Source organism: Lampris incognitus, chromosome 10 (genome assembly GCF_029633865.1).
Source record: "Lampris incognitus isolate fLamInc1 chromosome 10, fLamInc1.hap2, whole genome shotgun sequence".
NCBI classification, from domain to species: Eukaryota; Metazoa; Chordata; class Actinopteri; order Lampriformes; family Lampridae; genus Lampris; species Lampris incognitus.
This window is the reverse complement of record NC_079220.1, coordinates 16,940,901-16,955,416: the sequence shown is the minus strand read 5'-3', so window position 1 is coordinate 16,955,416 and position 14,516 is coordinate 16,940,901. Positions and strand designations below refer to the sequence as shown.

At 46.7% G+C, this 14,516-nt stretch overlaps 1 protein-coding gene across 1 annotated transcript in view; it reads left to right on the top strand.

Annotated features, from left to right (window-relative positions):
• doc2a (double C2-like domains, alpha) overlaps positions 1–14,516 on the top strand; it is an 87,009-nt gene that overhangs the window by 55,872 nt on the left and 16,621 nt on the right. The window contains exon 7 of the mRNA XM_056288546.1: positions 10,892–11,115. Coding sequence (XP_056144521.1) covers positions 10,892–11,115 — 224 coding nt within the window. The remainder of the gene's footprint in view (positions 1–10,891; positions 11,116–14,516) is intronic.

Here is a 14,516-nt window from a genome sequence, read left to right as displayed (position 1 = left end):
AACTTTTGACATGTTACAATTGTTATAGCTATTGTGATTTTAGTTGTCCTGTGATCACCAGACATAGAGTTACTGTAGCATTAGTGTTTTAGAACACACCTGTTACCACCAGGGATATTACTATTACAAAGTTATTTGCTTTTAGTCGGATACTATAGCTCCCCGGCCTCAAGACGGAAGAAGCAGTGGATTCAAGTGCACATTATTTACTGCAAACATATACCATTAATAGGAGATGTGTGTTATATGTTATGACTGATTACAGTACAGTATCCAGATTGACCCCTGCTTAGTAATAACCTATCTTTTCAGTGAAAAGTTATGCAATGTGGACTGGTAGATTTGTTATGTCGGGACGCCATTATCTTTTTGAGGGGACAGTGTGGGGTACTTGGGATTTAGTAGCCCCCCCATCTACTTTTTATTTTATATACTTACCTTCTATTTCATATACTTACCTTCATTGACCACTCACTACTAGTAAAGAGGAGAATTGTCTGCTGTGTTGTTGTGATAGCCGGTTCTCGCCACAGGAGGGCACTGCAGGTTAATTGCTTCTAGCCTGTGTGACATAGTGCTGGCTCTCGCGGTGCACTCTGGGGCATTCGGGTAGAATCGTCAGATGAGTGTTGCCGTTCGTATAGTTAGCCATGCTCTGAAAACGTGTCCTCTGTAATGTCTATTTGACAGGTAAGCAGACTAGTTAGACATATGGAATTAGGATGGTGATTAAATATGATGTGTAGGTGGGATATGGATGCCTATTAGAAATACCCACGAAGGGACTTTCATATTTATTTTGATAACGTCATATCACTGGCTAACGTTAGCTAGATTGCTAGCGAGTTGCTAACGTTAGCATAGCCATAGCTCCCGCGGTCTGAACCCATTGTTCTGTAGCTTGGCTTTGACATTGTCTGTATGTGTGATTAGTCTCCCTTTACTATGTTTAGTGTCTCCACACTGTGTAAATATGAAGGTAGGCCTATGTGTGTTGCTATTTTGATCCCCCCATGTTCCGTAACGTTATATACTGTTTAGCTTTGCTAGCGGTAGGCTAGACTAATGTGAATTTATGGAAGAATATATTTGGTGCTCTTATTGTGTATAAATTGTAGATGAGTGTTGCCATTCGTATAGTTAGCGATGCTCTGAAAACGTGTCCTCTGTAATGTCTATTTGACAGATGGAGTAAAACAACAAAAACACCAGCCCTTGTAAGTGTCATTCTTATCAAGTGTGCTACAGATGGCTGATATCTCTCTCCCACCACCTGCCCCCTTCCTGGCATTACCTGGCGAGCCTCCGGTACCATGGACTCGCTGGCTACATAGTTTTGAAAATTACATCATCGCCTCAGGGCTCGACGACGTGAGCCAGACTAGGAAGACGGCTCTGTTGCTACACTGCTTGGGAGCAGAGGGTCATTGTGTGCTCGGGACTCTGGGGAACGTCACAAACTTTGACAAAGCTGTGGGACTTATGAGCACCCATTTCGCTGCTCCACAGAGTGCCCTCCTTCGGCGATGTATATTCCCTCAGCGACACCAACTGCCTGGTGAGTCTGTGCAGCAGTATGTAGCTAATTTGCGAGGGCTAGCTAGCTCATGCAAGTTTGGCGCGCTTCAGGACGAAATGGTTCGCGACCAGCTAATCGAACACACCAACAACGCAAAGGTGCGTGAGACTCTCCTGCTGGAAAAAGACAATCTGCTGCTGTCCAGAGCAATTACCATCGCACTACAGGTTGAGGGAGCAGCTGAGTGTGCTGCTATGCTAAATACACAGCAAGTGGCCACCTCCAGTCAAGCTGCCAATGACTCCTCCCTCTACTCACGGCTGCCCCTCGGGACGCAACCCAGCCAGAGTGAGGCGGGCGCCGACTCCACTGGGGATGTCTTGCAACTGCAACGACGGCGTTCTCGGCCCCGCCCTCAACAGTCCTGTGGTAACTGTGGATCTCGGTCTCATGTTTCAAGGGCTCAGAACTGCCCTGCCCATGGCCAGACATGCCGTAGCTGCGGTAAGCAAAATCACTTTGCCAACGTCTGTCGATCTTCCCCGGCTGGGTCAGAGGGCCACACCCCCCAGTCTTCAACCGCCGTCATTCACAAGGTGAGCTCTGGGCCAGTGTCATTCAAATCATGCACAGTCAAGATTAATGATGTGTGCATCCCCCTGGTGTTAGACACTGGTGCAGGTGGGTCTCTCCTGAATGTTGATACCTACAGTCAATTTTTCGGTTCACTGCCACTGTCCGCACCCTCAGCTGTCCTCTGTGGGTATGGTGACTCCAAAATCGATCTGGTTGGCTCTCTCCAAGTGACTGTCCGCTATGGAACCAAGCTGGTGCCCAATGCAGTTTTTCATGTGGCACGCCGTGGGGCCAACCTGATGGGCCTGGACCTGTTCCCCGCTCTGGGGTTCTCCCTCTTAGACACAAGGGGGGCAGCAATCCTGACTGTTGCCACACCTTGGCAGCAGAAGTGGCCATCGCTGTTTATGGGTCTGGGCTGCCTCTCCGCCTTCGCCCATCAACCTCGGCTCAACCCTGCTGTGAAATCTGTCATCCAACCACTGCGCCGCATCCCGTTGGCTCTCCGTGGTGGGGTCTCCGCCGAGCTGCAACAACTGCTGGAAGCTGGCATCATTGAACCGGTGGACGCGTCACCTTGGGTCTCAAACCTCGTGGTGGCTAAGAAGAAGTCGGGGGGCCTGCGTGTCTGCGTCGATCTACGTGCAGTAAATAAGGCAGTGGTCCCTGATAAGTATCCACTGCCCACCTCAGAAGAACTCACTGCTCAGTTCTATGGCTCTGAGGTGTTCTCCAAGCTCGACCTCAGACAGGGGTACTTACAGGTGCCCCTCCACCCCAGCAGCCGAAACCTCACAGCCTTTGTGACACATGCAGGAGTGTTTCGCTACACCAGGATGCCTTTCAGTCTCAGCTCCGCCCCTTGCTGCTTCCAGAAAATCATGGTCTCCGTGCTGGCTGGCGTACTGGGCGTGGCCATTTATCTGGACGATATAGTGGTACACGGGCCCACCAGTGAAATCCACGACAAGCGCCTCAACATGGTCTTTGCAGCCCTGTCCAAGCACAAGCTAACTCTCAATGCTGAGAAATGTGTCCTCTCTGTGCCAGCCATCGAGTTCGTGGGGTTCCGGCTGTCAGCGAGCGGTGTAACTCCACTACAATCCAACGTGGACGCCATTCAGGCCATCCCTGAGCCCAGCTCGGCCGCCCAGGTCGCCTCCTTCCTGGGTATGACAAGTTACTAGCTGAGGTTTCTTCCCCAGTACTCTGCGACCACAGCCCCCCTGCGCCAGCTGCTGCGTAAGGACGAGCCATGGGTGTGGTCAAAGGCATGCAGTGACGCTGTGCGTGATCTCAAGACTCAACTGACTTCACCACCAGTGTTGGCTCACTTCGACATCTCCAGCTCCACCTTTGTGACCTGTGACGCATCAGCCACAGCGATTGGGGCTGTGCTGTCTCAAACCCAGAACGGTGTGGAGAAGCCCATCGCCTTCGCCTCCCGTGCCCTCAACCTGACCGAGCAGTGGTACTCCGTGGGTGAGCGTGAGGCGTTAGCCTGTATCTGGGCTTGTGAAAGGTGGCACCTCTACCTCTATGGCCGCTCCTTCACCCTCAGGACAGATCACCAAGCCCTGACAGCGCTGCTGTCCACATCTGGGACAGGCCACAAACCCCTGAGGTTGCACCGCTGGTCTGACCGCCTCCGCCAGTACAACTTCAGCCTGCAGTTCACCCCAGGCAGAGACAATGTTGTCGCCGACCTGCTCTCTCGCTCTGTCTCCACCCCAGCTCCACAGACGGACACTGACTGTGTGGAAAAGGACATTGTCCAAATGCTACACACACCCCTTCAGGCCACTGTCTCTCTGTAGAAGCTGAGGGCAGCCTCCGAACAGGACCCTGTCCTCTCCCAGCTCCGCACCTACATCCAGAACGGCTGGCCTCACAAGGTCCCAGAGGAGCTGGCTGCGTTCGCCCGAGTCAGACAGCAGCTCTCCTGCTGGAACGACACCTGCGTGGCACGTGGGTTTTGCACAGTGGTCCCAGCTGCTCTCCGTGCACGTGTTTTGAATACGGTGCATGAAGGCCACCTGGGCATTGTGAAACTGAAACAGCGCTGCCGAGACCTGGTGTGGTGGCCGGGGATAGACAGAGATATTGAGGCTCTGGTGAAGGACTGTTCCGCCTGCCTTGTGAGTGGCAAGACTGGCCACCAGGCTCCCCCACCCCTGGAACCTCTCGCCTGGCCCTCTCAGCCCTGGGAACACCTGCAGTTGGACATTTGTGGTGAGATCCATGGAGTTCCCCACCACCAACGCTTCATGGTGGTCGCCTACGATCTACACTCAAAATGGCCTGAACTCACCACTTCCGGCACTGTGACCTCACAGATCATCATCGACTTCCTGGACTCTCTTTTCTCTCGCTGGGGCCTCCCAAAGACCATCACCACTGACAACGGCCCTCAGCTGGTCTCTGCTGAGTTCGCTGCTTATCTCTAAAGCAAGGGCATCCGTCATATACGTACTGTGTACTACCACCCCCAGGCCAATGGCGGCGTTGAACGTTTTCACCAGTCACTGAAGAACGGCCTCAGAGCACACATGGCCCAAGGGTGCTCTTTCACGCAGGCCATCCGTCACACTCTGCTGCACTATCGGGCCACACAGCACTCGACCACAGGCGTCTCCCCAGCCTCTCTCATGCTAGGCCGGGAACTGTGCATGCCCCTTGACAGGCTCCGCCCCTCCACACCCCAGGCACCTCCCTCTGGGGTCAGAGCCTCAGTCACTCGTCAGCAGACGCGGATGAAGCAAAGGTTTGACCAGTCAAAACGAACCAGGGTGCCAGACATCAATGTGTCAGACTGGGTCAGGGTCCGCAGGCCCCACAGGGACAATAAAATGGCTTCATACTGGTCCTCTCCTCTCCAAGTCACCCGTCAGCTGGGCCCCGCCCCTTACCTCCTCAGCGATGGCACTCGGTGGCACTCCAGTCGTCTACGGAAGGTGTCAGCTCCGCCACACACAGCTGGTGACACAACCTTAGCCATTCCCCCAGCATGGCGGGACGCCCCGGGGCTTCATGCAGCTCCTACACGGGCCCCAGAAATTCCTGGGCCTCAGCTTCCCCTGCCATCTCCCTCCCCACCTCGGCCTGCCCAGCCTCATGCCGCCCTGCGACCTGTTCGCACACGTTTACGCCCTGGCCACCTAGAGGACTTTGTGTCAACCTTTCATGTTTGAAATCCTGCCCGGGGGGGGGGGGGATGTTATGTCTGCACACATCGAAAGTGCTGCATTTGATTTGGTGCTATTCTATTGTGCTGGGATCGATTGGTGATGCCTGCGGGCTCTGGGTTGTTTGATCGGGTCTGCCTGTGATGCTGTGTCAGTCTAAATAAAGAATGCAACGTAGCGGTTGTGTCGAGCGACAGCGCTGTGTCCTGACGTGATTTCTAAATACAATACTGTGGAAGTCGCAGGACCGTTATAAACCCATCCAATCATTTTAAGGTGTCCGGTTAAAATGATTGGATGGCCTACCTGCCTGTCAACCTACCTCCAGCAGTAGGCTAGTCAGGCAGTGCGTGTTTGCGTGTTTTTGAGGAGTGGCTTTGGAGGGAGGCAATAAAGTCCTAGCCAACTTGATATTTTGCAAGTGCAATGAATTGTAGGTCGAACTAGACAAGCAGAGGGAGTGTTTGTTTATTGTGTATTGGAATGATCAATATGTTTTGTATTGTTATTAAGAGTTGTGCGCTCATTTGTGATTTAGAGTGTGCCTTTTATTATTTCTTAAATGTAAAACAAAATCCAACTGTTGCCCAAATTTGAACACGATAAAATAACAATTATTTCTAACATTATCTGTGGTTTATTTATATACTATTGTAATGAAACAATTTAATATTACCTGAATTTAAAAAAATGTGTTAAATTGGTATAAAACACCCTACACTTGAGACTTGATGACTTGACACCTGAAATTAGGGACTTGTGACTTGACTTGACCTGAGCTCGGTGACTTGAGACTTGCCCTTCATGACTTGGGACTTGACTTGAGACTCGAAGGTTAAGACTTGAGACTTACTTATGACTTGCATAACAGTGACTTGGTCACAACTCTGCGTTCTACCCTCTGACATTTACAGTGGAAACAATGAGTAGTGTCGTTTAGCCAGGGGGATGAGTTGACAGAAGGAAAAAGTCTCATTTTACTAGGAGCCACTTTCTCCAAAAACGTTGGGGCAATGGATATTAAATAAGAGGACCAGACAATCAACATCAGCGTGAGAAGACAAAACTGTGCTTGGGTCAAAAGCTGCAGAAAACTTCTCAGCTGAGAGGCAATTTAAGATGCAAGAGCAATTTACACATTTACTGGGCAGAGAGTTGAAATTAAAATTAAAAAACCAGTTGAACAAACCACAGTAATGGTCAATAATATGCAGCCCCTGAGAGCAAATAGAATCAATATTTAAACCAAGTGTAAAAACAAGGTCCAAAGTATGACCCCTAATGTGTGTGGGACCAGACATGTGTTGAATATAATTAAAAGACTGACATTTAGAAAATCATCAGCACAGCCACAAGAATTGCCATCGACATGAATATTAAAATCACCAAACATAATAACTCTGTCCAACCTCATGATAGAGGATTAAAAAAAAAATCACTGAGTTTGGACATAAAAGAACTATTAGAACCTGGAGGTCGGTAAATTAAAATAAAACAGATTTGAATGACCAAGTTTGGTCATCTGCAGTTCAAATGAGTAGAAAGCCCAAGTACTCACTGAAAAGCAGTTCCTGAAAACCCCGACGAGTCCTCTATCCTGGCCCAAGGTCCTGGGGGTGCTGATAAAATTACAATCCGATGGGCGTAGTTCAATTAAGGGGCCCATATTCCATGGTCCTCTGCCAAATCTCAGTCAGAAACAGGAAATCCAAGCCTTTTGAAATGAATAAAATTGTTTGATTTTTAGGATTTAGTCACAATGGAGCGAGCATTTAACAGGGCTATCTTGAGGGGCACAGACCCACTGCTAGCACCAGCAGTGGTCCAAGCCAAAGGGTGCAGGTACCGAGGGTTTGGTCTGCCGTGCACAGCAGAACGTCTCACCATGTGTGTGAGGTGTGTGGTTGACAGTGGAGGGAAGCTTCAGGGTCCGGTTTACATCAAAAAACTGCACACTCTACCATGATTTCTATCAAAACGTCCACTATGCTAATGCAAACTCACTCTCCGTACTGACAAGTCCACTCTGCACAGGAAGTTTCAGGTTTCTTTGCCTGCCCTGCATTTGCATATTAGACAGTGATTGTCTTTCAGATTTGTGACGTACCAAATTGAGCTTACCCGGGGTACGTTTGAATATCAGACTTTAGGGAAGTGCACAGACAGCTCCTCCTCCAGGAGAGGAATGTGAAAATACAGCTCTGTTGGCAAACTTTACACAGACACAAATCAGTATAGTCAAGGCCAGACATTTTAGGGGACACAAACATAAGAAAAAAACATTTTTGAGTGAAGGGGTACTTTTATATTGTGGGAGTTTTTGTGTCTAAAAACTCTGGCAGCTCACAGCATGAAACCCAACAAATTGAAGAGACACATTGTGAATAAGCAAACTGATTTTTTTTTCCAGCGAAAACTTGAGAAATACTGCAGACAGCATACTGGCTTTGCAAAAGCCACACTGGTGTCAACCAAAGCCCAATGGCTTCATACAAAGTTGCTTGCCATGTTGTGAAATGCAAAAAAAACACACATGATCACAGAGGAGTGAATACTCCCGGCTGCATTAGATATTCTCATTTAAGCATTGATGAGGCAAGCGCCACAAAATTAAAGGCTATCCCGCTGTCCAATGACACAGTTTCAAAACAAATTAATGAAATTCCATGTGACTTGGAAGAACAGCTCATCAACCAAATTAATGACAAATGCTACACTTTGCAAGCTGATGAGGTCACGGACAGTAATAAGGACTGCTTATGTATTGCTTATGTTCGATATGTTGATTCAGGGTCACTGAGTGAAGGCTTGTTGTTTTGCAAACAGCTGATGAGCTTTTTAAAATGATAGACTCTTACCTGACGAAGGCTGGGCTTTAATGGGAGGACTGTGTGGGAATGTGCGCTGCTGGCGGCGGGGAAACGGAGTGGGCTACAGGTGCTCATCAAGAGAGTTGCATGAAATGCAGAATGGATGCACATCGAGAAGCCCTGGCATCAAGGCAGTTGAGTCATGAGCTAAATAAAGTTTTGTCCAATGTAATTACTACAGTTAATTACATCAAAATGAAACTGCTGAAAGCTCGACTCTTCACTGCGCTCAGTGAGGAGATGGGTGCCGTTCACACAGCAAGGCCAGGTGCTGTCCAGGGTGCTAGAGCGTTAAGAGGAGATTTTAAAAAAAACAATTTCAGAGGAGGAGGGCATGGATGAGCTTTCAGCAAGTTCGATGATCAAATGTTTCTAACGAAACTGGCCTATGCCACTGACATTTTCACCAAGTTGAATGAATTAAATTTGCTCATGCAGGGCAAAGACAAGCACCTACCACACTTTGCAGACAAGATCAACTCATTCACTAGATATGTGGGACAGAAGACAGGCCAAGGAAAAGTAGATTCGTTTGAAAATCTCACTGCAGTCACTGAAACCAATGAGCTCACAGAGATTACAGTGACATGTCTGATGGAGCACACCTCTGCCGAGGGGACATTTTGAGAAATACTTCCCAAGCAACAGCAGTCAATATGACTGGGTCAGAGAGCCCTTCAGTAGTGCAGCTCCTGCTGATTTCAGCTCCTCTGAGGAGGAGCAGTTCATTGACATGACATCCGACTCCACTGTAAGGCATAAGTTTACATCTCAGACACTGAGTGAATTCTGGCTTGGAGTGGAGAGCGAGTTCCCACTCACAGGCCATTAGGGCTGTGGGCATTCTGCTCCCCTTTGCCACGTCCTATTTGTGTGGGAATAAGGTTCCCTGCTATTGCCTCACTGAAATCGAAGTACAGATCTAAGCTGAAGTTCGAGAGCGACTTAAGAATGGCTTTATTGGAGCTGGAGCGCCGCTTTGAAAAGCTGTGCAATGAAAAACAGGCTCACAGAAGCCACCGAAAGAAAAACTGATGGTACAAGATGCCTTTGCAAAGCAAACCGACTTTTTTTTTCTACATCTCAAAAAGCATTTCATCAAGTTCATCTTCATGTTCAGTTCATAAAGTTGGAAGCCGTTCATGTTTTTAGCGTTTTTTTTTCAATAAAAAGTTCATTCAATATCATTAAATACCAATATTTCAAATATCGATGATTTGCGTTGACTGAAAGAGTATCGGTTTATGAAAATGGGGGGGAAGTCCTACTGTTAAAGGGGGACCTGACATAAAAAGTTTGAGAACCACTGTGTGTGTGTGTGTGTGTGTGTGTGCGTGCACGCACCCTTGTTTTTATATCCCAATGGTGACCTAGTGTCCCATTAGGATAGAAAAACCAGAAACCACCTACCTTGTGGGGACATTTTATTGGTCCCCATGAGGAAAATGGTCTATTTTAGAGTTAGGACTTGGGTTTAGGGTTAAGTTTAGGCATGTAGTTATGAGGTGATCCTACAAGTATAGAGAAACTGTGTATGTGTGTGAGAGAGAGAGAGAGAGAGAGAGAGAGAGAGAGAGAGAGAGAGAGAGAGAAGTGGTGGCATGGAATGATAAACAGAATATATGATCTATGAAAAGACCAGAGATGGGACAGAGTGGCATCGTATTTGCTGCCTTGCCTGTCTAATGAACGCCGCTGGTACAATGTGTTCCTCTCTTTCTTTTTCCTTTGTGTCAAATGATCCATCTCTAGATCCCATCTGGTGCTATTGCACTATTTGAGTCCTTGGAATGCTGCTTATTTTTTCAGGGGCTTATCTAAAAATAAAAAAAACAAAAACAAATGGGGGGGGTGTCTTCCTGTTCTTTTCATAAAGCACGAAGTGTACAATGGATTATCGATCCCTCTCTCCCATAGCCTCTTCCTTGGGTCGCCCCATCCAAGTCTGCATTATTGGGTTGTTTTTTGTTTTGTTTTGGGTTTTTTTTGGGGGGGGGGGTTGTGGCTATATTGAAGGATAATTGCAGTTTTTTTTTTTTTTTACAACCTGGGTCTTATTTTTGTAGTTTTTCCATCATGCATATCGGTTATAATACAATTTTATTCATCAGCTTCATTGTGGAGATTTTGGATATTAGACCACCACTGGGCTCAGTTTTCCAAAAGTTGTCTTACAGGGCAACTGTAAGTGTTAGACACGTTTCAACAAGTCCAATTTAACCCAATTATCTAAACCGCATATGTGGAAGTGAAAAGTGCAAGTTATTAGTTGAAATGTCCAGTATCAATAATGGTCCGTCACACTGCTGAGCTATATGTGGTTCAGCTTGCAAGAATGACCAGGCTGGACTTACCCCACAGGCAGTAGTAACCATCAATAAACTAAGTGACCGGTGCAATTGGGAAGTCAAAGATAATGGGAAATCCTGTACATATTCTATCTGAGACACCAGAGGAGTTTCTTAGTTAAAAGGACAGGGATAAGGATTGTATTCTTGTGGCGTCACACCCCGGCGTAGAGGCGATGTGGAAATTCTCCAAAACAAAGCCAGTGATTAAAATGATATCATAATCCATATCCACTACAGCAAAAACTACAAAAATAAGACCCAAGTTCTAAAATACCAGCATTATCCTGTACCGTTTGAAACTGTATAGTTAATTATGTTTTTGTTTTTTTGTTTTTTTAATGTCATGCAAACTATCTTCTGCAAAGAAACCTAATCTGTTCTGCTCCACAGTGGGAAAATGAGCAGCTCCACAGTCTGGAGGAGAGGGGTCGCCTCCTTCTCTCCCTGCAGTTGTTGCCTCCAGTCAACAAACAAGACATGGAGGTGGAGGAGGGAGGAGGAGGAGGGGGAGGAGGAGAGGGGCGTCGCAGCGGCGGGCTTAGTGTCGGCGTGAGACGCTGTGCCCACCTGGCAGCCATGGATGTCAACGGCTTCTCCGACCCTTACGTTAAAATGTGAGTCCCCTTCATCTGTCTCCCAAAGGGTTATCCTGTTGTGGTTTTATTGTTTGGAAACAGATCAAATGGCATCAGACTCATGATATTTCATTTTCAGATGCTTTTCTCCTTTCAGTGGACCACCAAGCTACACTTTAATATACTCTGTGAAGCAAATGGTCACCTAAAACAACCGTTAATAAACTATGAACAGAGTTATGAAACGAGCCTCAAATTGTTGGAACCGCTAATGTTCTCTATGAAGTCTATGCACTGCAAACATGCCATGTCAAAACTGAGATAACATTCTGCATATTCAAGTGAGAAAATCCCCAAAACAAGCAAAATAATCTGCCAGTGGAGAAAATCCATCCATTGGTTATCCAAGCCAGTTATCCCAACCGGGGTTGCGGCATGCTGGAGCCTATCCCAGCAGTCATTGGGCAGCAGGTGGGGAGAGACCCTGGACAGGCCACCAGTCCATCACAGGGCCAATACACACACACATTTCTAAAGTATTACATTGAAAACAATACAACAGCACATTATGTGATGTTTCCATTCCAATATCCAAGCCGCTTATCCCAATCAGGGTCACGGGGATGTTGAAGACCAACCCAGCAGTCATTGGGCGACAGGCGGGGAGACGCCCTGGACAGGCCACCAGTCCATCACAGGGCCGACACATTCATACCTAGGGACAATTAAGTACGGCCGATTCACCTGACCTACATGTCTTTGGACTGTGGGATGAAACCGGAGCACCCGGAGGAAACCCACGCAGACACGGGGAGAACATGCAAACTCCACACAGAGGACAACCCGGGACGACCCCCAAGGTTGGACTACCCTGAGGCTCGAACCCAGGACCTTCTTGCTGAGTAAAATATTTCAACTATTGCTAAGATTTCCTCGAACAAGACAAAGTCACATGAAAGACCAGAAATGTTGAAACAAGCTGAATTGAACTTATTTTAAGATATTCCATCTAATCCAAATCATAATTTATGAAGTTTAATCATCCAATGCTTTGATAAAAGCCGTTAAAGCAGTTCATCACAAAAAAGTCCCAATTTTACATCTAAAAAAATTCTGTTTTTAAGATAAAAAAAAAGCTAAATTAGTGTCTTGGCAATTATTTAAGTCTACTCTGGCAATAAATGAGCAGCGAGACAGATCTCAAGTACTGTCAGACTTTAATAATGCTCGAGATCATGGCACACACGGATTCAACCTCATGAGTGCGCGCCCTCCCCTGACAGCACTCTCCCTTATACCTTACTCTTGCTACGCAGCAAAACTGCGGAGTCATGCTTACCGGAAACAAGTCTGAGTTATGCGGAATGCTACCCAGTACCTGTCTCTCTGCTGGGCTGTCATCCTAACTGATAACAGAGCTTCTACTCATTCATTCATTCATTCATTCATCATCAGCCGCTTTTCCGGGGTCGGGTCGCGGTGGCAGCAAGCTAAGTAGGGCACTCCAGATGTCCCTGTCATCAGCAACGCCCTCCGGCTCCTCCTGGGGGATCCCAGGCCAGATTGGACATGTAGTCCCCCCACGAGTTCTGGGTCTACCCCGGGGTCTCCTCCCAGTTGGCCGTGCCCGGTAAACCTCCAAAGGAGGGCACCCAGGAGGCATCCTAATCAGATGCCCGGACCATCTGTGAGCTTCAACTCACAAGAGCGTATTGTTCAAGGAAATCTATTGGGCAGTTGTTCTTCACCTTATCTTTCAGCTCATAACTCACCAAGTCCGTTTCTCCAATTACTGTGTACAGACTTTGCAGCACTCAGTGAGTTTCTCATACATTCATCTGCTATCAGCTAACAGTTAAATAGGCCTTTACTTGTTCACATGGAGGAGACACTTTATAACACTACCTTTGTTCTGTTACATTTGAACTTTAAGCATCTACCTAAGCAATACAGACTAAAGTTAAACATAGTATAGGTCAAACATGGTCAAAAATTAAAAGTAATTGGGCATCTGGGTAGCGTAGCGATCTATTCCATTGCATACCAACACGGGGATCGCTGGTTCGAACCCCCATGTTACCTCCGGCTTGGTCGGGTGTCCCTACAGACACAATTGGCCGTGTCTGCGGGTGAGAAGCTGAATGTCGGTATGTGTCCTGGTCGCTGCACTAGCGCCTCCTCTGATCGGTCAGGGTGCCTGTTCAGGGGGGAGGGAGAACTGGGGGGAATCGCGTGAGCCTCCCATACGCTACGTCCCCATGGCGAAACTCCTGTCAGGTGAAAAGAAGTGACTGGCGACTCCACATGTATCAGAGGAGACGTGGTAGTCTGCACCCCCCCCCCCTCCCAGATTGGCAGAGAGGGGGTGGAGCAGCGACCAGGACCTTCGGAAGAATGGGATAATTGGCAGGATACAATTGGGGAGAAAGAGAAAAGGGGGGGGGGTAATTGATCATATATGATTATATGGCAGACAAATTGCCTTCACATGTAGATAACAAGAAAAATATTCATTAGTAATTATAAATAATCTTACTGTCAATTCTTAATGGGTAAAACAATCAAGATATTTCTTTGTACTTTTAAGACTGTCAGACTGTCTTTTTCTGTAAGACAGACAAAAATAAGGTAGAAAAAAGCACCAAAGCTGAATTTTAAAGCTAGTTTTATAGTTTAGATCTTCATTTATACTACCTCAGAGTAATTTAGGATTACGGGTTAACTCTCAGTCATGCTTTGAAATTGACCCTAAAATAACTAAATGCATATCACGGTATCACAACTGCTTAGAGTTTTGTTCAGTCATAATTTCAGAAAATAGTAAGACATTAGAGCCAAACACCAGTGCAGTAATGACAGGGCAATCTTTAGGATGCCTCCGACAGGAAAAAGAAAAATAATTGTGGAACAAATACCAAATATATAAGAAATGGTAAACCCCAGTCTCAATCCAGAGCTGCTACTGTAGTCAACCCTGTTATCATCTCATAATCTGTACTGATGCAACAACTTTTCCACCACAAGAAAGTGTAAAGTATTTTGTAGTATGTTTTTTTTTTAGTTTAAAATGTCCTATAGTAATGAAAGCAATATGGGACTGTGTGGAATTTCTACCTGAGTGCTGACCTCTAACCAAAAAATTCAATAAATACAACAAATCAAAACAGACAAGCAAAGTAAAAAAAAAAAGAGAGAGATAGGAACCATCAAAATGAATGTGCCAATGCAAGCTTCACAACTAAATCATGGATTAATGAAAAAAGAAAGTATAAAGAAGTGGAAGAAGAAGAGAGCTGTGGATTGTGGAGGCAAATATTTAAATTCATTACCTTGAGGACCTTCTGTCCCATCTTAAATCAGGCATCATTGCACTTAAGCGCATACTGTAAACCGAACAGACCGAGTATTAAGGTGTCTGGCAGCAACAACCATGAATAAGC